The sequence below is a fragment of the Astatotilapia calliptera genome, chromosome 3 (genome assembly GCF_900246225.1).
Source record: "Astatotilapia calliptera chromosome 3, fAstCal1.2, whole genome shotgun sequence".
Lineage (NCBI taxonomy): Eukaryota > Metazoa > Chordata > Actinopteri > Cichliformes > Cichlidae > Astatotilapia > Astatotilapia calliptera.
In genome coordinates, this window is record NC_039304.1 from 812596 (window position 1) to 838597 (window position 26002).

Below are 26002 nucleotides of genomic sequence, written 5' to 3' on the forward strand. Positions count from 1 at the left end.
ACCTCAGGGTAGCCGTTAAGTGGATTCGAACCACTTAACTTCAGTCGCACAATGAGAATAAAATATTTGGTGCGTCTTTGAGCACATTGATCTTTCTGCCCCTGGTTTAAAGCATTCAAACCAAGAAGAAATTTGAGTCTAAATTCAGTGTCTGAACTGAACAAGTACTGACGAATCCACAGAGAAAACTCGGCCCAAGGTCAGGTAGTGGGAAACATCACCTTCAAATCTTCAGGCTAATCTCATCACGTGACCCACAGTAAAACGGTTTACATGTAATATGAAATAATCAATTATAAATTACCCAAATGGCACAGATTACAAATGAAAAACGATTAAATTTAGATTACATGGTTTAAACTTTGAATAGTTCAGATGACAGATCTCTCTTTGAGTAAAACACCACAGTCCAATCCTTTGTACTCATCTGTAATCCTGTCAACATTTCTGATATTTATTCAGAGCTGACCCAACCTAGACTTCATAGACTGACAGTAACACTTAGGATATGTGTGGGGAGACTATTGCACAGCACGGTCATAGTCAGGATTTTACAAGCCAACATGTACTATCAACTGGTACATGTTGGCAATCAAGTAACTCTGAAGCTAATTTTTCTGAACATAGATTTAGGCTGTTTAAAGAAAGTTGCTTCAGCATGGGGACACGAGCTGCACGGCATTTTTAAGGCCATGTTCTTTTAAGCAGACCACATTATGTAACACTTTAATGAAGTGGCCAACAGGGTCTCCTCTCGGGGGAAAGAAAAGCTAGCTTTCTTTCTGACACAAAGGGCTGACATCCATAAAAGGAGAAACAACAAGTTGACATGGATCAGTTTAATATGAAACCAACATTAATTCAGGCTAACATTACACGGTGGACTCCAGAAATGAACAATTTTCTACACAGATAAGTCAAACAGAAGCAACACTAACACTGCACACAGCGTCTAATCACAGCAGAGATACATGAACGAGGATCTTCTGAGCAGTCGATTAGTGCAGGGGGCACAAAACTCGGTGTCACCGCCAAGACCCAGGCCAAAGAAGAAAATGAAAACCACAGGAATCCCTGGAAAACAATCTTAGTACTACAAAGGTTTTACGCAACTAAGGTACACTTCCTATGTTGCATACAAAAATATTCATCTTGTCCAGCTCAAAGCGAAGATGGGGAGCAGGTCAGAGTAGAAATGTGTCACTTTAAACAGAATGAGCTGTCTGAATGGATCATGCAAGCTGAACTCTGATATATTAAAGCCAATGACAGGCAAGTCTTCACATACATTAAACCTGGTGCTGGCTGGCTGAGTCATAACTGTACTTATGTAACAAACTATGGCAGTCAGAGAGGGACACTGTACACATGGGCCGAGCGCCGTGTCCACACAAACGTTAAAAACAGCGACAAGAAGTGGAATTAAGTTACAGAGTGAACGATCACAGCCTGTCACTGTTCACAACATCATGGATCCATAAAAAATAAAGCACTGGTTACATTTCTGTGAGCACAGACTTCAGTCTATGGGTACATGGTGACCATTCCTCTGACCCACACTTAATTCTGGGGGGGGGGGGGGGGGGGGGCAGGAGGCATGCCAAAAGGGGGCATGCCCGGTACCCCCATCCCCATCATTGTGACAAAGTTAGAGGGGTCCATGGGTGGTGGAGGTGGTGGTGGGGCATACATCACGCCCGTGGAGCCTGGAGGAGGTGGAGGTGGTGGTGGTGGAGCGCCCGGGGGCAGTGGGGGCTGGACCCCAGGTGGAGGAGGCACCATGGACGGAGTACCCATGGGTGGTGGGGGCTGGGCTCCAGAGGCTGCAGGCTGTTGGGGCTGTTGCCATGGAGGCAGAGTGCCGGTGGCGGGGCTAGATGTGGTGGTGGTGTCTGTAAGAGAGCAGGGGACACATGGAAATGAACTGTAGGCAAACATAAAGGCTCCTTATGCATAGAGTCTCCACAGATCTGTGAATAAGGTGCGGTGAGTACGTCTTTGTGTGTGTGTAAGGACAAAGACATATTGTAAATATGCACTGCCTATCTGTTTGATTCGGTGATAAACTCTCTGTCAAATCAACACACCGAGGTCAACACTCGTCTTTGGGTGACAGCCCCCCCCCAGAAACCAAAAAAATGAAGCCGTTTTGTTATAGATTACACAGTGAACACACTATCTCTCGTTTCAGTGTACACAGGAACCAGTTTTGAAACCACTGACGTATAAAAGAGCTGTGTGTGTGCTGAACCACTGAAAGTTTTCTCAATAAAGCTTTTGTGCGCTCTTACTCTGTTGCCAGGGCAGTGGTGTGCTAGTTGCCATGCTGCTGGTTGGAGGGGGAGGTGGAGCCTGCTGTTGCCAAGGTGGCAGAGGACCTGAAGGGGGAGGCGGTGGCTGGCTGCTTGGGGGAGGAGGTGGAGGTGGCATCATACCCATTGGAGGTGGCAGCAGACCTACAACAAAAGCACATAAGATTGGGGGTTCTTTTCTATTTTGCAGATTTTCTACAGTAAAGTTTTGGGTCCTTTTCTAATACAGCAGACGCTCAGACGCTTCTTTTGCGTTTGACCTCTTCAATATTGGAAAGTCTTTACAATAAAACACACTTCAAAGCAACTTAAGTACGACACAAAGAACTCAGGAGGTGAACTGAATCTTACACAGAGTTCATTAGCTTTCATGAGACGTCTCAGTAACTCGACTTGAAAAATCTAAAAGCCTTCATGAGAGTCCAGCCTGTGCCAGCTCCCTGCCACTGGCACTGTATGGATCACCAGGTCTTAGCCTTTTACCCAAACTGTACTGTTATCACCACCATGCAGAATTTAATCCTCCATACACTCTGATTTTTGTTGGCAGTATCCGGACCTTAAGTCTGACATCATTAGCTGTGTCTGGGCCCAAACTCCGCTTCAGGTCCCAAAAAACAAACTAACACTGCAGCATCACTGAGAGTTACAAACTGTCTAAATTCTTTCATCTTTAATAAAATGATCAGTGTTGCTGCTTTACCAGGTGTAACTATTAAGTTTAACATCCAGGCATCCACGAAAACAGAATTTATTAAATTCAACAAAGTTAGAAGTTAGCAGGAAGTTAGCTCGCTAGTTTCCACCTAAACATGATATAGCATGTTCTGATTGAAGTTTTTCATAAATCTCTCAAACATACAGCTCTGCTATCACTTCCAACATAAATAAAGACAGAAAACTAAACAGCAGTGACATTTGTAGGGTTACTGAAGTTGGGCTAGCTGGTATATAATGATGTGCTACGTGGTGGCTAGCGACACAGCTTTGTTAGCACAATATAAACACGGTGAAGCTGGAGGATGAACGCTAACTTTTTTCCACTCAATAAAACATGAGGGTTCCTGATGGTTAGGGACAAATGCAATCACATGGCAGGATGCTGTAAACGGACCAAACTTCAGTCAGGAGAACAACTGAGACAAGATACAAAGCATTAAAACATGTCAAATACACAACAGCCCTAATGAACGCAGAGTAGTTTGGACCTGAAGCAGGGTTCATATGTCATCACTAAACACACTGTTGTGTAGTCTGGATCTGCTCTTACCCATCGGGTGTCCATGCGGTCCAGGTCCCTGGCCCATGGGAGGAGGAGGGGGCTGCATCCAGGGTGGAGGCAAGCCATTGGGGTTGGGAGGCATAGGCGGTCCTCCCATGCTGGGCATCGGAGGAGGAAAACTGTGAGGTCCTCCAGGACCACCGGGCCCTCCGGGCCCCCCAGGCATGCCGTGAAAGTTCCTGTTCTCGGCTGGACCAGAACTCATCCACGGAGGCCGGTTCTGTTGAACACACAGAGAATTTCAGACAGAGCTCTACACGACGAGTACAGAGAACCACGTGCGTCCCCACTAACCGGTGGAGGTTGGGTGCTGTTGGGGCCTGCAGCCCGAGGTGCGCCCTGGGTGCTGGTGTGTCCTCCGGCTGACGTTGGGACAGGGGCCTCCCCCAGCTCAGCCATGAGAGACAGATACTCCTTGTCCATACGAGCCTTGTCTTGAGCTGACTGAGGGGGCTCTCCACCAGTTGCTCTGTGTGCAGCGAACGAGCTGTGAAAGAAGCACACGTCGTTACACAATTCAGGCGAGTGGAGTCAGGAGTTCAGCTCAAGTTTGGACACTCAGCGCATCGTCACCTGCTGTACTTGCAATCTGAGGAGATATGGCCGGCTCCACCACATTTAGTGCAGAGGGTGGTGTTAGTAATGCTGCGTGGCTCAGAGTTCTGCCAAGGACGAAGAATCCTGTGGATACAAGAGACAATAAGCATGGTGTCCGGAGACTTCAGAAATGGAACAAATCCATCCTTGATTTCTATTCTTGCTCATTCTGTACTTTAATGACCAGGTGGCTCCTCGTGTTATAACAAATAAGGAGTGATTGTGCACAAAGCCCGGGCAGTGTCACAGACCTGTTGTCGTCTTCCCTCAGTGTGCCATTGAGTCTGGCCAGCTCCCTGAGCTGCATTTTTCTTAGGTCGTTCTGATCCTCAGGCGTCTCAATGCCTTGTTTCAAAATGTTACGAATCTGTGGACACACATTTCACACCATTAATATCACGGTATATATTCCCCAAAGTATACATGCATTACATTTAACAAACTGATGCTAAACATCTTCACATAATGAACAGGAGGTGCTCCAACCTGCTCCACAGCTTTCTTGACGTTCTCCATCGTGTTGGCAGTGACCAGGGCATGCAGAGGCTCGTCCTCCCCTGGCAGCATCTGGCCATCTTTTCGACCAACCTTCCCCTCCTTCACAGACCCTTTCCCCCGGATCATAATCTTGGCACAGCACTCCTTCTCAATGTTCTTCAATGTATTACCACTGGGAGGAAAAACAAACGTGAGAAACTCTTTCTTCCCCCCTCAGTTGCAGTATGAAAGCACGTCAAACTGCATGACTTTAAGATGGCATCGAACTTACCGGGGTCCAATGAGCAGACCAACAAAGTTGATTTCAGGGTATTCATCTTGAGGGATCATAACTTTGTCGTTGACTCTGGTGGCTGGAGGCCTGGAGAACACAAACAAGTAAAGAATTTAGCTTTCTAAATGTCCTAAGAGCCAATCCAGTATTTAGATCATCAGCAGTTAGCATGGAGAGTCCCACAATGTGCAGTAGGGCTGCTCTACAGGAAGAAAGTTTGTACTCTTCACAGAATCATTAAGATACAAATGAAAGCACAAAGCAGATGGACTCCAATCACTGATTAGACCGAGACCACTGAAGAAGAAAACTAAACTGAAATGATTCTGTTACTGACCAGTCAAACGCTCTCATTCTGACAATTAATGCATAAAAATCACTTTCTGATGACACATCATTCGTTTGCACGCGTGACTGCACATGACAACGTATGACAATGATGAAAAGAACACAGTAGTAATGTCGAATGAACACATTACTACTTAAGTCAATCAGACTGTTGGCACTAACAGAGACCTCCACTCTTCTTTCTGTTGATGTCCTGTTCTATAAGAGACAAGGAAAATAATGGCAGCATGTCTCTGGCCACAGTGTACCCATCATCTAATGGCCAACACTCCACATCCCAGATCAGATTCTTGACCCTAACAGGAGTTCACTGAACTCAGATGGTTTGTGAGGTAGCAGTGGGCGATAGATTCAAATTTGTGCTAATGGCACTAATAACGATGTAGACCAGTAAAAACAAACAATGTTTTATCAGTGAGCTTCCAGGCTTCAGCGTTTACTAATACGAACAAAACCAAAGGTATCTGCTATCTTTCTTTACAATGAGCTGCTGCTAGAACACTACGGTTCTGCTCAAGTCCTGCTTTATCACAGCAGTGACTTCCATCCACCGTCTGCTCTGACAGTCTGAAGGACTCCCACTAGTGTTTCCCCACTAAAGGTTTAATGGTGATTATGGGAACAGCAGCACCGTTTCAGACTAGAAACATGTTTTCTTTCATGCTACCTGAGCTCATCGTCTCGGTAACAGGACGCCTCTATGCTTTTCACAGTGTGTAAACAGACTCCAGCTCCATACGAAACTGTGCCAGCCTGAACACTGTGTGGGCTTTATGTTGTCACGTTATTTATTCATATGCTGCTCCCAAATACATTGGTATCGCAGGTCCTTTTTTAGTTGCAAATGTTGGTGAAACGCTCGCAGTGAGGCGACACTTCTTGTGATTTGGTGGTGAATTGTTTGTGTATCCATGGAGACAATGGCGTGCTATAGAGCCGTCTTATACGACGCATCGAAGCAAAGAATTTGTGTAAAAAATACTCAAATTGCAGCAGCCTAGTGACAATTAGTCATCTAGTCCACTAGACTCACACATCCTTGCTCTGAACATCATTTCCCCAGCTTGAACAAAATGCTGTACCTGCAGAAACAGATCCTCATGGAAAATGTGTCACAAGCTGCAAACTGTGATCCAGGCAGTTTAACATCTAAACACAAGGCTGACTGATTAGCTCAGCTAACCATCAGGGTCTGACATTACCAACGGCCCCATGGCCCAGAGGACACATTACCCAGTTAACCGTTTGGATGGATGGATGGATGGATGGATGAAAATTAAATATTTTGTTTCTCTCAGTGCCCCCTCTAACCTTTTTCCTTCAGTTGTTAATTATGTCATATTGTTCCCAGAGAATAAAAAGCTAGTAGATTACAGAGAGGGAGACTAGTGGACTACTCTAAAAGTAATTTTGGGTTAAATACGACCCAAGTACTGCTTGTGTTTTTAAGAGCTAACCCAAACTTTTCCTCACATTTGTTAAGGACCAATTGTCACAAATTGCTGCTGAAATGTGCAACAATTTGCACCACAGGCAATATTCAACATGCATGCAATGTTAGATTAATTTGCCGACATCAGCGCATTTGTTCCTTTGCAGGTAGCATCAACACACCTGTGGAGAGTGTGGCTAGACATTGTTTCAGGCAACTTTCCTGTGACACAGTCTATATGCAACCACTAATTCTGCACCAACTGACTGCAGAACACTGCTTTTGCAAAGCTTCATCCATCTACTTATCAACTTTCCCTGTTTGCAATTTCCCATCACAGACACCGAGGGTGGCATTATAACATCTTCAATCCAACAGTTAACAGTTAGTAACAGTTACCTTATTTGGGATACACACTCACACTAACAGCAACGCTTAACCATCCGGTCAATTGGTCATTTGTTATTTACTTTTTCTACCAAAATCACACCAGTGCCCCCCATTAAAAGACCGCGTGCTTCATGTTGTTTTTCTGTCCCTCATCAAACTGGCGTCCCAGATAAAACGCCAGCCTTTTATTTTATCAGATAAACGAACACAAAATGAAACAAAAATTTAAAATACAGTTAATGGGGTGAAAGAAAAAAAAAAGATAATCATACTTGTAGTCTGCAGGAGGCTTGAAGTCAGGGTTGAGTCCAACCATTTCAGTGATAAGTGCATGTCGCTCCTCCTCGAGCTTCTTTCGTGTGCGATACTCGCGGGTGTTTAACCTCTTGCCCTCGCTGTTGTAGATGGGCTCAGGAGAAGGAGACCTGAGAGCGGCAGACAAAAGACAAGACAGACATCATCAGCACCCTCCTACAAGCAAAGCTCTGCCAATAACAATCACACAGGCTCCCTACAGCTGACTAAGACTTTAACAATAAAAGAATCTCAATCAGTGAATCTTTAAAACAACAATAAACTTTGAGACTGTAATTGTTTCTACTGAGAGAATCTCAGATGGACTCTGACTCATGGCCAGTGCAGCAGTAGCAGCAAACTTAAACAAAAGAAAAGTATATAGGAACTCTGCACTGCCATTTCAAAGACTGAAGTCCATTCTGACATCAAAAAATTAATATTTTTTTTAAACAAAACCAGAAGAAAACAAAAGAAAAACGTAGCAACCAAAGCTGTATAGTGGCAGTAAACAAATAATCTGGAGGGGCATCAACCAAGAAGAAAAAATAAAATACACGGCCATAACTTCAACCTGCATACAGGATTGTTGGCCTACAAGAAAGCAAAGTTGGAGGCAAGAAAACAAATCAAAGCAAAATTTGCAATCCTAAGCAGAAACGCTGGCTGTGAGAGTTGCTTGGTGCTGACGTGGTGGAAGAGGTCCGTGCCTCCCCTTGGATGCTGAAAACCTGTGGTACTGCGTTAAGGAGGCTCTGTGCTTGAAAAAGGGTTAGGTTGATGTGGGGTAATTTGGGTTAGAGAAAAGGAATTAAGATTAGATATCCACCTTTTCCTACGCTCTCCCATCAGAGAGCCACATGTGTCCACGTGACGAGTGAGAAAAAAAATTTTCATTTTACGCTTCAAACTTCCAACGCTGACAACCTGAAACACCTCCCAAGTTGGTCACATTAGATTGGGAAGTGATTTCTAAAGCTTCTGCAGCTCTGCATTCAAGTTTTGGACAGCTGTGGAAATGTCTGATTATGATTAAAAAAAACTATATACAGTGTACAGGTGACCGGGACGCTACCTAGCAAAGGTCAACTTCACACTCTAAGGCAGCCATTGGCTTTCCAAGAACACATACATTTGTGTCAGTTTTCCTCCAGACCTCAAAATCCAGAGGGAAAACTGAGCATATCCTCCTCCTCCCTGGGCAGAAGTGTTCACAGCCTCATTAGGGGAAAACCAGAGAGGACTAGCAATAGATCACTCGTTCACTCCAACACAAAGCCCAGTTGGATTACTGGGATGTAATCAAGTAGGCTTCATGCCATGGGCTGAGTCACTGGCAACAATGGACCAAAATAAGTATGTGAAATAAAGTAAGACAAAGCAGTAGTTTGGTGCTTGTGTGCATTTAGTACCCATCTTTTCAAAATAAGCCAATTCAAGTCAAACCTAAGATGTGAAATAAATCAATATGCAAACTTATTTGTACACTAGTCCAACCTGTGTCAGAGGAAAATCTTTACACATGAATTATAGCACTCACATATCCAGACAGGCCCCTACTGCAGACACAGAATAAGCAGTGTGCAGAAATACTACAGTTTTAAATTTGAGGCAACGACTGTGTTAAGTAAACTGCCAAGCATCCAATAGAAGGAGTCTGGCAGTGACTAGTTAGATACCCTTGTTAGGACAGCTCTAAAGACTGAGCTTATAGTCGACTATGGAAAGCTGGCTTTCAAAGCCTTAAAATCCTTCAACTTATTCTCACTCCCACCTCAGGCAGGTCATAATTTAATGTGCTTTTTGGCCCTGCAGCACATGTTCGCTGCAGTGTACTGAGGAATGAAACACAATACCTAGGAAAAGCTCATTTTCCAAACATTTGTGCGGATGTTTGAGTTCAAAATAATATCAGAGATATTTGGGATTGGTGTCAGTCATGTAAACCTTAGCTACATTACTAAACTTACATTAACTTAATAAGTAGCAAACTAGTAACCCTTCTGAATGGTTCATAGCTTTTAATACGTGACCACTCCTCACCCTCGTGTTCTTTAATGTGGCCTTCAGGTGTGTGCGTAACAGGGACACACACCTACCACTAAAGTCTCTGTGATGGTATTGACTCGTATTCGGGTATAAAATATAGAAATTAAATACATATGCAGCTCCACAGTGTAGAGGTTTATACGCTCATCTAATGCACAAAGTTCAAAAGTGGGAGGGCGGCATCAGAAAGGGTGTTGGGCATTATTCAGTGGCTCCTCTCCTGTGGTGAGCGCTGCAAGAAAGTGAGCAGCCACTGTTTTTGTTTGTTTTGTTAACAATACAGTTACAGCTGTCAATTAGGTTGAAAATATACAGAGTGAAGACTTTGACGAGCTATTGAGTTATAGCGAGTTAATGTGGAATACTGCCTTTACCTGAAAACGTGAAGGAGAGGATCACCGAGTTTATATATGAGCTACCCAGCGTTAGCAATAGCATTATGAGGACGCTAGCTTCAATCTGTATCAGGATGGAAAACACTAAAGTTTGTCAGCCTGGTAACATGTGAAACCAAAGGTTGCAAACAAGCACAGCCATCTATAAATGTATAGAAAGGTGAGAGAGGAGTGAGAATGTGTTGGCCTTTTTTTTTTTTAACTCAAGATCAAAACAGTGGTTGTAATTTCATTCAAATGAAACAATTCGCATAAGCTTGTACAGATTTCTGTGAGAGAAACAAATCAAAGGGACCATTCGATCACTTCTCCGGTACTGTGAAGCACATGTTACAGTGTTCCTGTGCTGATGGCAGCTGTTGAGCTCAGAGCAAACACCTTTGTCAAAGCTTGGTTTCCAAAAAAGCAGCAGCAGCCACAATGTGCACTTTGATTTCGTGTTTTTGTTAAACAAATATTTCACCTGTCAAGAAGGAACTTTCTGTTTGCGCCAACAACTATTCAAATGTTACTAAGGTTGGCTTTTGGCTGTCCGTTCTATTACAATTCTTTCATTTCAGTGTAATTACAAACACTGCTTCTCCATCTTGAGTAAAAACATTCAAACTTGTGTTGTTTTACAGGAAACAGTGTAACAGTGGAGTTCCGTTAATCACTCTCCAGTTTACTCAAAGAAAATGTTAATTTACTTTTAAAAATGCATCATTACCAATTCTAGACAATCACTGCATGTATAGAGAAGTGCTGAAACTAGTAGTTACGTGTACTAAGTGGTGATGGACGAGGAGCAGTCTTTAGAAAAACGTTCATATATATCAATTCTCCTCTAGCAACAGGAAATGGAAATGTGAAGAACTCAAACTGTCTAAACAACACTGTTCTTCACTAAACTACATCCTTCAGCTAATACTAAAGTTTTAGGCTAACAACCACATATACTCTGAACATGTCTTCCAAAAAGTCAAGAAGGTAGAGAAAGTGTTACTGTTCGTGGATTTAATCTTTTTCCGACCTGTCCTCAGGGTTAACAGGGATTCCCAGGTCTCCTGTACGCAGTTTACGAGTCAGGTCTTCAATCTGCAGTTGGACTGGAAGAATTCAGGTTAGGAAAGAAAAACAAGGATGGAGAGAAATTTGATTACCACAATAACAACAGAGAGACAATGCTCTGCACATTGGAGCACTATCTCATTCATTACTGAGGTAAAGACAAACGGTGAGTCTGTTAAATACAAAAGGAAGATCAAATAAACATCTGGCAAGACTCTAAAGTATTACATCATCAGAAGCACACATTACCAGCAAGTCCTAGAGGTCGTTTACTTTAGCATGAAAAAGTCTAACGTCTTCTGAACATCAATGTGTCCGTTAACTCCACGACTCCTAATAATACCTACCGCATAAAAGACTCTTTAATTAATTCCATGAAAAGTGCTTAAATCTTAAACATTTGAAGATACGCTGGCTATTTGGTTTTATAAAGTCAGTCGCAGTCACTCCACAGATCTAACACTGAGGGGATCATTCCAAAGGCAATGAAATCAGTCAGTCATCTAATGCACATTATGAAAGCTGTGATGAAATACACCAAACACACGTTCACTGGCACTGAAACTATTAGTCTGGGTTATTGAGAAGAATAATAAAGGGCCAGTGACTTGTGCTTCATCTTTAAATCTTCCCTCACAATGTTTTTGGGGCTTTACTGAATGAGGAAAAATAACAAGTGTGACGACGGAGGGTGGGCACAAATGAATGTTTACATACCAAGATCAACCATTACCAATGAGTGCACAACATCAATAATGATGTTAGTTTTTGACAAAAAAAGGATTGGTCTGCTTCAGAACACCCGCTGAGGGCCTGTGAAGGCAGTATGTTGGTGTTACACTGCTGCTGGAAGGCATGTGTGGTTCAAAAGGACTTTTTATGATCAATGTTTTTGGGACAGGCCAAAATCAGAGCGCGCACACAGTCCTTAAGCATTTCTGAATTCGCAGTGCCCACAAAAACAACAATTTGTCTTCTTTAAACTCACTGGATTCGTTTGCCATTGAAGCAGCATTGCTCACACTTCAAACCAAAATAAACAGCATTCTTTAGCAATGTTAGGACATTATAAACTAACTCCTCCATGCACAGGAACAAAACTGATGATGTGTAGGGAATCAGGCAAGACAGTGAGCAGTGACCTGCAGCTGAGGACAGATATCTGCAAGCAGTGGTGTTTAACAATCTACTCCTCTTGCTAATGGGTGCCAATGGTATGCAAACTATAACACTATGCAGCACCACCACTAAGCCTCCATTACAAAGAAGTCAACTTAACATTTTCAATCATAAAGTAATCATTGCTCTTCAGAAAAGACAACAGCTGGAGCAAAATGTCCCACGTGTTAGAGTAAACATACTGGAACCAGAATGTGTAATGGGTGTCTTTAGAAGCTCTAACTGTTGGCAGTTCAGCAAACAGGATAAAATTATTACTGGCAGGGAAACTTAAACCCCAAACAAGTAATTTCCTAGACACATAATACAAGAAACTACATGTTTCATTATCACCAACTCAATATTTACCTATATATGCTCTCTCCTGATCCCGGGTCAGTCCGGGTGGGATAACGGTGGGCATGCCCGGTATGACGGTCTTCTGATCAGGCGTCTCGCTGCTCCAACGACTCTTCTTTCTTGACTTCTTCTGGCCGAAATCTACCGCGAGAAACACAGCATGCCGGTGAAACATTACATGATGCACGCCAGCTCTACCGCCCTTCACGGCATTGATGGAGCCGGTGTATTTCGAGATTAAATGCAGGAGAACGGCAACGTGGTGACTCCTCGTTTGGGCTCTATCAGCTACTCCTCTCTCATGTGCTTCGATTTAGAAAAAGACAGTTATGGATGGCCTTGATGAGGTTTACGTATGAAAGCGAGGCAATGCACTGTTACCAATAAAACATACCGTCAGGCAGAGAGCTGTCGTTTCGCCAGACTTCACTATTAACCCTCGTTAACTAAACCGTCAGGTCAGAAGAGGACAACCTAGACCAAAAAACACCAACCACTATCGTTTACTAACCAACTTTAGCGGCTCCTTATCCATGCCGTTCAGGCCAGGGCTCGTCACCCATGTTGGTTAACGTCGTTAGCTTCAGCTCGCTAACGCCGCGTTGAGGGCTACAGGAGTTAGCTTAAGCTCGCTTAACTTACCAGGTTTAGCCATTCCGCTCCCCGCAGCAGATTGCTGTTGAGCTTGACTCGAAAAACTTGTCCCCGGGTTGAACTGATGAGACTGGGGAAAAGATGCGCTTGGCATCGAAGGCTGGAAGCCTTGTAGAGAAGGAAAGGACCCGGGCGGCCCCGGTGTTGGCATCAGCCCGTTCCCCGCACCAGGCCCGGCATCAAAGGCTCGTTTAGCGCCAATACTAGGGTGCAACTTCCCTAATGGAGTTGCATTTGCTCCCGTCGCCATTTTCGAATTACTTAAATGGCTCAATCAGTATGAGCGATCAGTCAGCTCAAGTTTAAATGTGTGCAAATAGCTGACAAAGTGCTTCCTGCTTTAGCTCTCACACAATACTTCAATCAAAATGGCGCCCAACAGAAAATCACAAAGGTTAATCCTTCGGACGTGGGACGGGCCGTCGCAGTAAGAAAGATTCCTATTGGTCAGACCAATGCTCCCTGCGCCTGTCATTCTAAAAATTGATTGGCTGAAAAATGTCAATCTCCTATTTTTGATACCTCGTTAACAGGCAACAAATCGCAAATATAACGTGTCTATACGCTCACCGGCTCCAAGTCTGTACATTAATGCATGTAGACGACCTCCTGAAATTCATACCTAGCATCAGCGTAGGGAAGAAAGGTGATTAAGATTAAGAGACTTTGAATGGGAGCTGCGGTTTCACAAACTGCTGAGATTTTCCTGTACAGCCTCTCTCTCTGAGGCTTACACAGGATATTCCGGAAAAACTTCTACTTTCTACTTCCTGTAGAGTGCAGTGGTGTTTTTAACCTAGTCTAGTTTATTATGTGTACTCTGAGGTATTTATAGTCCTCCACAATGTCCACATCGACCCCTTGGATTGAAACACGGGTCACAGGTTTCCTGGTCCCCCTAAAGTCCACAAACAATTCTTTGGTCTTTGTCTTGTTGAGCTGCAGGTGACTCTGCTCGTACCACACAACAAAAGAAAACGCTACATCCAGATGAACAGAATCAACTTCTGGAGTTTTACCTACGTGGATGATTGAGCATGCATCAAGATGACAAAAGAGTCCATCATAACTCAGTACTCTGTCTCAACACCCTCACTGATGCATCCAACCACCGCAGAGTCATCAGAAAACTTCTGAAGATGAACCTTCTCAATACTGCCCGCTCAGAAGGCCCCTTTTCTTGTCATTGAGGAGGGGTTTTATGTCCTTAGTTATGCACAGCTTGTTATTTAGGTAACAATGGACAGTCTGAGCAGGGACGATGGAGTCAGTGATACACTCAGTAAGCCCACTGATGTCCTCACTGACAAGTTTACAGTGTCTCCCAGTCTGTCACCTCAAAACAGCCCTGTAGTTTCACTAAGACCTCCTTTAACCATTCGCACATGCGTGTGTGTCTGTATGCTAACAGTAGGTCTAAAATTCTCTCCCCCTTGGTGGGACAGACCACGTACTGTGTGAAAGTTGGCAGTGTAAAACTTCAGATACACAGCCAAGTGTCATTACTAAAGTTACTGTACATTATACATAATCATAACAACAATAATAATAGTACTCACTAGTTCTGGTCAGCCATGAAGCAGGACAAGTTCAGACTCCAACGGACAATCAGCTCTGCAGGGAGGCTTATCAGCACCAATATATCCCCTCCATCAAGGACCTGTACAGGCCCAGTTTTAGGAAAGGGCCAGAAAACATCTCTGCAGACCCTTCACATTGCAACTGCTTCCTTCAGGAGGCACTACAGAGCGCTGTTTACTAAAACCAGCTGCCAAAGACAGTTTCTTCCCCCAGGCTGTCATGCTGATGAACACTGAGAAATAGCCCACTGTTATATCATTCAAGGTAACAGTGGCTTAGTATTACACTATTAAAATGAGTGTCTAAGATTCATCCAGGGTTGCACTATGTTCACCCCATTTATAGCTATGTAACTTGTAAAAGAGCAAGAGGGTTTTTTTTTTTTAAAACAAAACAGGTTTTTTGCATAAAAAAAAAAAACTTGAACTGGAGTCAAACAAACTTGGCCAAACAGATTCTGATATATAAACATGTCCAAGTCAATGTTTATCATGTCATGACATATTTCATGTCACAAGTTGCATTTATCATTCTCTGTATGACAAAGTGATCTTCCACCAGTCTTCGCTTGTGTGTTCACGGGCTGATGGACTCTGCAGTCGATTTCACATCTTATAGTAAGTGCGCGCGCGCGCACACACACACACACACACACACACACACACACACACACACACACACACACACACACACACACGAGAGAGGTCACAATCCTCAAACTTTAGACAGATTTTTTATTATAACCTAATAGTGAGAAATCAATACAGACAAAAAGGTTCCGAGGTCAATGCTTTACTACTACAGGTTGAACATGTGAATCTCATATTTATCATAGCAATGGAAATCAATGGAATTTAAGTAATGTTCCTACTGTCAATAAAAGAAAAAAAAAGAAAAAAAAAATCAAACACAATGTAGCTTAAGAAAAAAAAAAAAAAAGTTCTCCCATCTTAATTTCACAAATGTTTTCATCTGATCCCGAACAGAAAAGTGGAACCATGAGAAGGAAGAGAAGGTCCTCGTTTTCAGGCTTCAAGCACTCACATTTGTTTAGCCGTCGCTGCAGTTATGAGGCATACTTCCACTAACACAAATACACTAAACGCACATAATACATTAGAAGCTGCTGAATACACTTTAAGTTCTATTAACAGAAGACTCACCTTTACAATAAGCACCATGCACTAATGTAATGTGTTCAGGCTATGTATGTTTTTTTCAGAAGGGCAAAAATTCAGTTGTGGCAGTGTCACATAAGGAACCAGGCTGGACCTGCTTTTACATACTTGCTAACTGCAGCTATACCACAGCGTGTTACAAGACAATGAGAGATGGGAAACTGAGCCACTGTTTGGACTGGAGTGTGAATTAGGACCTGGAAGAAGATCAAAGCATATTGTGAATGTATCCAACCATTTAGACTTAAATGTTCTGCTTACTGTGCCCACCCACCCACATACAGAGCGCTGACTTTAGCTTCAAACAACAGCAATGAGATTCACTGTGTGACGTTTACATGGCACTTCGGCTAGCCTACCTGCTTACTGTAAATCAGCTCTGCCCTGACTGCATGGGACAAGCACTAGTATGTATACCGTGCCCGCTCCGCGCCGGGATCCCGCGGATTTTCATAGGTAGAACTTCTTGGGAGGGCGGTCACCGGAGAAAGGCGCGAACGCTCATATGTATATCCATCTGCTTCGGCAGCAACTCTCCGAATCGGACTCCGGTCACGTGCGTAGTATGAAGAGACTGGGGCTGGTGGAGGAGGGAGGGGAGGGCGCTCGTATGGGTTGACATTAGAGGGAGGCAGACGCTCTCTCATTATAGCCGTGGAGGAGGACGCTGCTGGAGCAGGCAAGGGGACAGCGCGGCGTTCCTCGAAATAACTGCCTCCGTAAGTATTGGCCCTGTACTTCTCGTAGTAGTCCACAACCCCGTACGGATCTCTTTCCTCATAAGGCGACCGTCGCACCGGGTAGGCTGGGAACGCGCCATAGAGTGAGCCGTTGCCCCTGTATGCTGCCTCGCCGCCATACATCTGAGCCATGCTATGTTCTGCAGCAGCATTTACACCATACCCCGGGTGTGGCCCATACCTCATTGCACCCTCATAGCCTGCACCTCTTCTGTACCCTGCCATGTTGCTGCTGTGACCGGAACCTCGGGAAAAACCGTGCACAGGAGCATAGCTGCCACCGTAATCTGGTTCGCCACTGAAGTCCGGATGATAACCCCTGCTGCGACCCCGCCCGCCAAATCTCGAGGCATCGTATCCATCAGACTTTGGCTCTGAACCGTGGTAGCCATTTTGGTCAAGAGGGCATTCTTTGGACCAGTGGCCTTCCTGCCCGCAACGATAACAACCCGATCTGTCTCCCATTCCCGGCGCAGTACGCAGGCGGCTAGTCGAAAGCTTCACGCTCATCAGTTTGCCTTAAAAAGAAAAGACTCAATAAGGATTTATACCTGCATTCATATTTCCTGCCTGTATCAATCAGCTAAAAGGCTGCATTGTATTCCAACAGTAGCAAGAAGACATACCTAATGATTTGAGCACTAAAAATATGGTTATTAAAGCTGAAATCCGTAACTTGAAACGCTTCTTAAACCACCGAAAACACAACAGGTAACTAATACGATGTGATCAGTGAGCGTCAATTTCAACTTGTACCCGTGGTGCGGACGTGGATCTCACCGGCGCAACCCGAGATTTATGATCCTGCGAATAAATGCGTGTCAAACACCACGTTCTACGAACAGGACTACGTCATGTCCGTTTTAATCCTGCCCTTAATGGGACTATGCATTTGGTCCGATTTGTACACTCTATGTACTTCAAATCAAATACTTGGAATAACCACACAACAGGTGTTTACCTGACGAGTGAGTCATAAATTCCAGTCTGTGTCCCTTTAAGTCCACAACACAGGCGGATATTACCAAAGACATTACGGATACCAGCTTTAAAATGATGTTGGAATTGTCTATTAAAACTTACCTTAGTTCTTTTTACTCACCTGCATTTGAGCAATAATTTACCCATCAACATAACAACAATATTGATACTACATCTTTAATCTGACTTTAATTAAATCATCAAGCCCAGCCCAAGAGTTCACCTTTAAAAGCTGTGTTGTCTAACTGATTAATGGCTTCCATGGCATCCTCCATTCTCTCCATGTGAACAAAAGCATAGTTTTTTACTATGTCACACTCCAACACAGCGCCAAACTCTTCAAACTTGGCCCTCAGCTCCTGGTTGGTACAGGCAATGTTGCCAACGTGCAGTTTGGTGGATCCCCTTGACTTGCCACGACTTAATTCCACGTTCATAGGCTGGCCATTCAGCTCATACTGGTGGAGATTGCGGATGGCTTCCTCTGCCTCTGTTTTGTCATCCATGTGCACAAAGCCAAAGTTCTTGACAATTGAGCATTCTGCAATCTTGCCATACTGAGAGAAGAGAGAGCGAAGTTCATCTGATGTGGTGTCTGGGGACAAGTTCCCTATGAATATTTTCACCATTGTGCAGGGTCCACGTCACTAAAGGAAGAGAGGAACTTCAGCATTAGTAGCATCATGACTCCGATGACTGAATTGAAACTTTTACCAGTTCATTTAACAAAATGCTATTCAGTTCAATTTTATTAATATAGCGCCAAATCACAACTCCAAGGTTATAAGGTGAACTTCTGCAATAATGAGTTTCCAGCAGTGTTGTTGAGCAATCACTACTCAAACTTTATGGACTTTTCTCCATTGACAAGGCTTCCTGGGCATGTAGGAGTGAGGACCCCTACTAGTTAACTGTATAGAAAGTCTCCACGTAATCTCATGGGGACAACACGAACAACACTGGTACAGTCCGCACAGAATAGAGTGGCAGCAATACTAACAAAGCCAGCACTCTGACAGTATTTCATTAAAGATAACCCACTCAGCTTTAACGAGTCACCGTATAGGCCTTGAACGTCAACTGGAGAATAACGTAATGGACGCGCTCTTTGGGCAAAAGTTTAAGCGCAACAATTAAAGTTTGACGAAGGAGCTGACCAACAGACAAAGCTGCAGTGGACTGGATTCAGCGGAGCCATTTCTATCGGCTGTTTAGTTTACAAAGAACCAGCGTGGTGTGCGGAGTCCAAAGGAAACGCGCGAACGAGCCATTAGCAAGCACAGCAGTGCCCGCGCGGTGCTTAACCAGACACTGAGCACGCAGCCGAAAAAAGTCGTTAGCGGCACCGCTAAATAACATCACCGCAGCTTATCTGATTACAATGTGCATCAAAACCTGACAAAACACTTACACACTTAAACTTACCGCACTATACTATGCCTGCTTTGGTTACTCTTACGTAACGTCACAACATTCAGGCTGCGGCCTTCACTACACGAGTCGCGAGGCTGTAGCTTGGATATTGGATTAGCAGATCTCTTTTACAGCAAACACTTCTGGAGCAGCTGGAACTGTGGTGCACTGGGTCACTTTCGCAACCGATTTTTGTTCCTCGCAATTACGGGGTAATACAATTCATACCTGTTAAAAGTCGCACTCCTCGTCTCCTCCCTCGGAGAATGAAATGGCGGCTAGCGCGTTGGCAGGCAAATACATACAGCTAACCCCGCTAGCGCTTTTTGGGAGGGACTAGCTAGCACCGAAAGCTAAGCCATGGCGTCTCCACATGCAGAGCAAAGGAAACCAAGGCAGGAGAATAGGCAAGATGGAGGATATACTTCGTGACTACGTGTAAAATAGTTTTTTTCTAAACATTATTATCAGTACTTGAACAGTGACATTTAAGAAATCCGACTTGCTTTGGAAGATTAGCACCTAATCACGCTGATCAAAAGTGAAAAAGGTTCTTTCATACAGTCGCTGGATCACATCATTGGGTCTTTGAAAGCGTTCATGCGGAGACACACAGCCCACTCAAAGCTGGATCTGTAGTTTGGAGGTCCCATCTCGGTTCGCGGAGCAAAGTTTTCAAGTTAACTGGACTACCACATACAGATTAGTGTCAATGCGTTTCGTCCAATATGTTCTGATATGAAAACCTTATTGATAACAACGTAGCGAAAGAGGGGGCAATTTCGTTCTGATCCATCCCAGTTTGGGCACAGTGGATCGTCCTGTATACTCTACCATCCGCAGCAGAATAAAACACACATGACCCAAACTGTGGCTCAGCACATAAGGCTGTTTTGGTTTGTCAAAAATAATTTTTATTTCTCCTGGCTTGTCCCGGTGACTTCTCTCTCTTTTAAATGGAATGGAATTGTTAAGATTTAAATGGAATCTTAACACAATGAAGAGACAGGGGTTAGTGTTTTTTCTCCCTAAAATCTGCACTGAAAAGTTTAATTCAACTGTGGCTCTACATCAATGAAGAGCTTTAAACAAACAAACAAACAAACAAACAAACAAAAAACAGAATTTCAAAGAAATATAGATTTTAAATAGGTGAAGAATGGCCTTTCATGGAGACTTTCTTTTTTTACAAGACATCGTCTTGAACATTAACCTTGAGCCCCTATTTGGACAAATAACTGGATTTTATTTTCTGATATTCATACTTGGAGCATTTTTAGAACAAAATACCAAAAGCCACACCACTGCATTCATCATACTCAAGTAAAAAACTGAAACGAGCATGACCAAAATAATTTTGGCTTTATTAAAAATCATTAACTTCAGATTTTTTTTTAAAAGGTATATTAATATTTTTTCAGCTAGTATGAAAAATACAAACTTCAAATCCACTCATAAGCAAAACAAGGAAAGGCACCTTCAACAGTACACAGGACGTGCCTCACAACTTCTACAGCTCTGCTCCGTCCCCCCACAGACTTGTTCCTACTCAGTGTTACATGGATACAATAGAGATCTCACACACCGTGGCTCGTTTCTGTTGTTGGCTACAGGCAGTCAGCACCACTATCATCGGGAAGAAAACCGTTTGTCAGTTGCACAATCCATATCAGCTAGCAGTCTCACTTTGGTGTCACTTAGTTGAAGAATTTTAGCCCAGCAGACACCTCAATTATTAGAAAATGAACAAATAGCAGAACCCACAGACACATTTAAATGAGAAAAAAGCTGGAATGTTTATGATCTCCAGGCTTAACTTTGGTTTAAACTCAAAGTATCCCTCTGTAAATGCTAACTGAACGCTAGACTGCACACACATCCATTTCCCTGCTGCTGCCTTTAGCCTTTTAATCCACTACAGAGGGAAATGCTGCACCATTCGATTCCACACGTCTGGCTTTACCTGTTATAAAATACACATTGAGAGTTACCGCCCGCTGCAGCAATGATGCTGCCGCAATGATGCTGCAGCAATGATGATCATTTGTAACACTTTTTTCTCTTTATCCAAATTCGTTTTACTGACACACATGTCAAATGTGTGAAAGCGCAAAATCCAATTCTTCTGTGCAACAGGTAACCTATGCCATTATGTGGAATGAGGTATGCTTCATGCAATCTTAAAAAACAAAACATGTATTAACTGAACAAGAATATGTCTAAATGACAAAGAAAGACCAAAAATTATTATTTGCCGATTTGAACAATTTGCAACAAATGATGAGAGACATGTAAAGAAAGAAAGACTTGGCTAAAACCCGAGCTGAAAACCTGCAGAGTAAGAAAAATGTCAAAGTGTGACATTTGCTAATCGCCCCTTCAGAAAACAAGCTAGGGGAACATGGCTGAAAAGGACGAGTCGTCTGCAGGCCACTGGCATCTCAGATGCCTAGAAGATACGGACACCATTTTCCAAACAGAGTCTCTTTGCCGTACATCAACGCAGACTGAAGGAATCACACTTGAAGTGACGGCAAAGGAAAAGTCTTGCAGTTCACAGACAGACCTAGAAAGAGAGCACAGCATTCCTGAGAAACAGTGCTGACACTTACCACAACTTTAAAAGATTCAGAACGTTAAAAACAGTCCAAGTTCAGACAAACACAGAACCGCGTCAGTGCCCGCTGACTGCTAATGTCTTAAAGTAACGTTATGGACTGTGGTGCTCACCTGGCTTTAGTAAGGCGCATAACGTGATGCATAATGACCCTTGGGTCGTGCAGCTGTGTATGAGCTCCTGGAGGCAGAGGCAGGCGACAGTTGTGTTCGCTCATAGGCAAAGCCAGCCGATGGGACAGCTGCTCGTCTGGTCGGGGTGTGCTCACCTGTGTAGCATGCGGCAGGCGCTTGAGGCGGAGGCAAGGCCTGACGCTCAAAGGGATCTACACTGGATGAGAGCTTTGAGATGGAGGAAGGTGGGGGAGGGGGAAGGTAGGACATGCGCCGATCCTCAAAATAGCTTGAGCCAAAAGGATGAGCTCTGTATTTCTCATAATAGTTGACGCTGCTATAGAAATGGTCACGATCAAAGGCTGGTGACCTATCAGCATAGGAGCTTGGTGCTCTGCTGCTGTACCGATCCCCTGGCTCAGAGGCGTAGCCGCTAAGCCTGTGGGGAAGAGGTGGAGGCAACCCACCTACGTAACTAGCCGGACTATATGCAGAGCCACTCATGTAATCAGCTGCTGCAGGTGAGGCCATCCCGTAGCTGCCATAACTTGGGAGACTGTGTGGCGGGGCCTGGGCGCCGCGGCCTCTCATGCTGTCACTGTGGCTACCGTTCCGAGCGACTGGACAGTCTTTCGACCAGTGGCCGTGTTTCCCGCAGACAAAGCAGCCCGTATGATTTCCCATTCCCGGGGCAGTGCGAAGCCGACTGGTGGATAGCTGTACGCTCATCAGCTTGCCTTGTAAGGAAAGAGAAGACACGCATGAGACCGTGGGGACTCTGACACGGAAAGCTTCTTAACGACCATTAAACACGTTAAAGCGACAATGACTGAGAAAAGCGAAAAAACGTGCAGGTGACTGAATGACAGTGCAGTGCCCATTCATCAAGTACACTGCCACTGGTTTTACAAAAAGACCTTCCAAACTTGTGATTATTTTTAGTTAACTCGTCAGTTAAAGCAACGGTTATCTATACTCTGTGGAAATACATCAGCAAGAGGACTTTACTTATCCCTACGGCGGCAAAATAGAATCCAAAATCGCATGTACAGAGAAGACAACTTGCACTCCCCTGCCCGAGCGTTCACCTTTGTAGGCTGTGTTGTCCAGCTTACTGATGGCTTCCATTGCATCTTCGACTCGCTCCATGTGAACAAAGGCATAGTCCTTAACAATGTCACACTCCACCACTGGGCCAAACTCTTCAAACTTGGCCCTCAAAACGTCACTAGTGACCTCTTCCCCGAGGTTGCTGACATGCAGTTTGGTGGTGGACTTAGGCCTCCCTTTGCTCATTTCCACATTCATGCGCCAGCCGTGCAGCTGGTGCTGGTGGAGGTTTTTGATGGCCTCCTCTGCCTCGCTCATGTTGCTCATGTGTACAAAGCCGTAGTTTTTGACAGTGTCACATTCTGTGACTTTGCCGTACTTCTCGAAGAGTTCCCGTAGCTCCTCTGCTGTGGCATTGCAGGCAAGGTTGCCAATAAAAATTTTCACCATGATGAATTCTGTGTATCCTAGAAGATCAAGAAATATGTCTGTTAGGAACACATTCCATACTTATTGATCTAAAAGGATGTGAGGGCCATTGCCCATTTCTGTTGGTTAACAATGTCATGAAATTGCTGCCTTATACAAATAAATACAAACTAAATCTAAAAGCAATTGTTCAGCTAATACAAAGGCCTTCGCAAACATTAACAAGGCAGGGCATGTTTGCTTAAACTGTTGAATGTGTTCACACCAAACATCAATGAGGACAGGCCAAAATCAAGTCACATAAAAGGAGAGAATCATTCACTCAGCTTTCACCAGCTTCTTTTATTAGACCGCAGAAGATTCAACGTGTGGACTGTCTGTGGTGGTCAGAATGATGTCCATGTCAGACACTGGCAGGATAGCTTCTTATTTGTACTCATCACAGGCGATCTGACATGTGTGACTACTTGAGTGGTCAAGTGTACACACAGAGACTACACAATTCATTTAAACTGTAACTACATGTTGCTGCTGCAAAATGATCGGCAGATGAGAAGAGCTGAATTCGGGGCTGTGACAGGAGCTGCTTTGGGGCTGAGTGACATAAACAGACTTTTGCTGAGCAGATGTGCTAACTTTTGTGTGTGTATGCTGTATTTGGAAAAGTACCACCTTCATATTACACTGCCTTCATTTGTCAGCGGAGACATGTCAACACCAGTTTTGCACTCGTAAAGTAGCTAGCTTGTTAGCACTAATCCGTATGTTACATTAATCACACGATAACGAACCCTAACGCCCCAGGTACGTGTTGCTCCCAATTTCTAAACTATGTAAACTGCGTTTAGTTCGCAACTCTTCACCATTCATCCACTGCTATTTATAATTTTTGACTGTAATACGTCCAGGAAGCTAATGCTCGCTAGCCGCAGACTCACTCACTTTGGCCTGTTAATTAATTTTCTTCTTTATTAAACACCACAACGTAAGTTTTACATCGCACACATAAAGAGTCGTGTCACGTCTTCACACCAAAACCCCCAGCTCACCTATAAAGAGACGTAGGCCTCGATACCAATGAATGAACAATGAAATGACGCCACTGTACCGTCCGCGTTCTCTTCTTCTCCTGTTGTTTTGATTGGTAGTTAGCAAACCAGCTTGGAGCCGTTCGCCCTCTACTGGCCTGGAGTGCGAACAAGTCAATCGGCGCCAAAAGTGATCGAGCTCGCTGACCACAGCATATTTTTTTTAACCATTATAAAAAAGGACATTAGATATAAAATTTACTGGAAAAAAAACCCTAAAGCATAAGCAATCAGTTCAACCTGCCATGTTGTTGTTGTTTTTGTTTTTTACAAAGGCAGGGCAGCCAGCAGAGCAAAAGGAAGCTGCGACATGAAAATCAAACATGGAGATAAAGGAAAGATGGGAGCAGGAAGGCCCTTGAGTATTTCACCTTATTTAACATTTCTGTACTATTGTTATTTAATAAGATGTTCTTATACAAAGGGTTTCTGTGTGCAAAAAAAGAAAAAAAAAAAAACAGAAATGAGCTGCACTTTTGTGGCTTGTACACTGGGAGGCTCCAGTAAAGGTTTGAACCATTGACTGTAGAAAACTATGTGTCTACAGGGAGTGCAGAATTATTAGGCAAATGAGTATTTTGTCCACATCATCCTCTTCATACATGTTGTCTTACCCCAAGCTGTATAGGCTCGAAAGCCTACTACCAATTAAGCATATTAGGTGATGCGCATCTCTGTAATGAGAAGGGGTGTGGTCTAATGACATCAACACCCTATATCAGGTGTGCATAATTATTAGGCAACGTCCTTTCCTTTGGCAAAATGGGTCAAAAGAAGGACTTGACAGGCTCAGAAAAGTCAAAAATAGTGAGATATAGTGAGGGATGCAGCAGTCTCAAAATTGCAAAGCTTCTGAAGCGTGATCATCGAACAATCAAGCGTTTCATTCAAAATAGTCAACAGGGTCGCAAGAAGCGTGTGGAAAAACCAAGGCGCAAAATAACTGCCCATGAACTGAGAAAAGTCAAGCGTGCAGCTGCCAAGATGCCACTTGCCACCAGTTTGGCCATATTTCAGAGCTGCAACATCACTGGAGTGCCCAAAAGCACAAGGTGTGCAATACTCAGAGACGTGGCCAAGGTAAGAAAGGCTGAAAGACGACCACCACTGAGCAAGATGCACAAGCTGAAACGTCAAGACTGGGCCAAGAAATATCTCAAGACTGATTTTTCTAAGGTTTTATGGACTGATGAAATGAGAGTGAGTCTTGATGGGCCAGATGGATGGGCCCGTGGCTGGATTGGTAAAGGGCAGATAGCTCCAGTCCGACTCAGACGCCAGCAAGGTGGAGGTGGAGTACTGGTTTGGGCTGGTATCATCAAAGATGAGCTTGTGGAGCCTTTTCGGGTTGAGGATGGAGTCAAGCTCAACTCCCAGTCCTACTGCCAGTTTCTGGAAGACACCTTCTTCAAGCAGTGGTACAGGAAGAAGTCTGCATCCTTCAAGAAAAACATGATTTTCATGCAGGACAATGCTCCATCACACGCGTCCAAGTACTCCACAGCGTGGCTGGCAAGAAAGGGTATAAAAGAAGAAAAACTAATGACATGGCCTCCTTGTTCACCTGATCTGAACCCCATTGAGAACCTGTGGTCCATCATCAAATGTGAGATTTACAAGGATGGAAAACAGTACACCTCTCTGAACAGTGTCTGGGAGGCTGTGGTTGCTGCTGCACGCAATGTTGATGGTGAACAGATCAAAACACTGACAGAATCC

At 43.9% G+C, this 26002-nt stretch overlaps 2 protein-coding genes and 1 pseudogene across 7 annotated transcripts; all 3 read right to left on the minus strand.

Annotated features, from left to right (window-relative positions):
• Positions 1 to 824: 824 nt before the first annotated feature.
• On the minus strand, positions 825 to 13476 carry sf1 (splicing factor 1). 2 transcript variants are annotated; one of them, XM_026158343.1, is made up of 12 exons: positions 13082 to 13476; positions 12449 to 12580; positions 10884 to 10959; positions 7406 to 7558; positions 4961 to 5050; positions 4678 to 4861; positions 4443 to 4558; positions 4168 to 4275; positions 3889 to 4081; positions 3583 to 3814; positions 2292 to 2456; positions 825 to 1892 (listed from the first exon to the last, which is right to left on the minus strand). In XM_026158343.1, the coding sequence occupies exons 1-12, from the start codon at positions 13341 to 13343 to the stop codon at positions 1561 to 1563; spliced, it is 2043 nt and encodes a 680-aa protein (XP_026014128.1). In that variant the 5' UTR covers positions 13344 to 13476; the 3' UTR covers positions 825 to 1560. The 2 variants fall into 2 exon arrangements, with proteins under 2 accessions (XP_026014128.1, XP_026014138.1); XM_026158353.1 differs by lacking the exons at positions 10884 to 10959; positions 13082 to 13476 and having other exon boundaries at positions 12449 to 12521.
• Positions 13477 to 15592: 2116 nt separating this feature from the next.
• LOC113016067 (RNA-binding protein 4.1-like) lies at positions 15593 to 19838 on the minus strand. 5 transcript variants are annotated; one of them, XM_026158602.1, is made up of 4 exons: positions 19215 to 19838; positions 17797 to 18220; positions 16212 to 17110; positions 15984 to 16049 (listed from the first exon to the last, which is right to left on the minus strand). In XM_026158602.1, exons 2-3 carry the CDS (start codon positions 18200 to 18202, stop codon positions 16257 to 16259), a joined length of 1260 nt encoding a protein of 419 aa, XP_026014387.1. In that variant the 5' UTR covers positions 18203 to 18220; positions 19215 to 19838; the 3' UTR covers positions 15984 to 16049; positions 16212 to 16256. The 5 variants fall into 5 exon arrangements, with proteins under 5 accessions (XP_026014394.1, XP_026014367.1, XP_026014377.1 ...); XM_026158609.1 differs by lacking the exon at positions 16212 to 17110 and having other exon boundaries at positions 15593 to 16049; positions 19215 to 19836; XM_026158582.1 differs by having other exon boundaries at positions 15982 to 17110.
• A 270-nt stretch (positions 19839 to 20108) lies between these two features.
• Positions 20109 to 24415, minus strand: LOC113016045 (RNA-binding protein 4.1-like; annotated as a pseudogene).
• Between the last annotated feature and the right edge of the window lie 1587 nt (positions 24416 to 26002).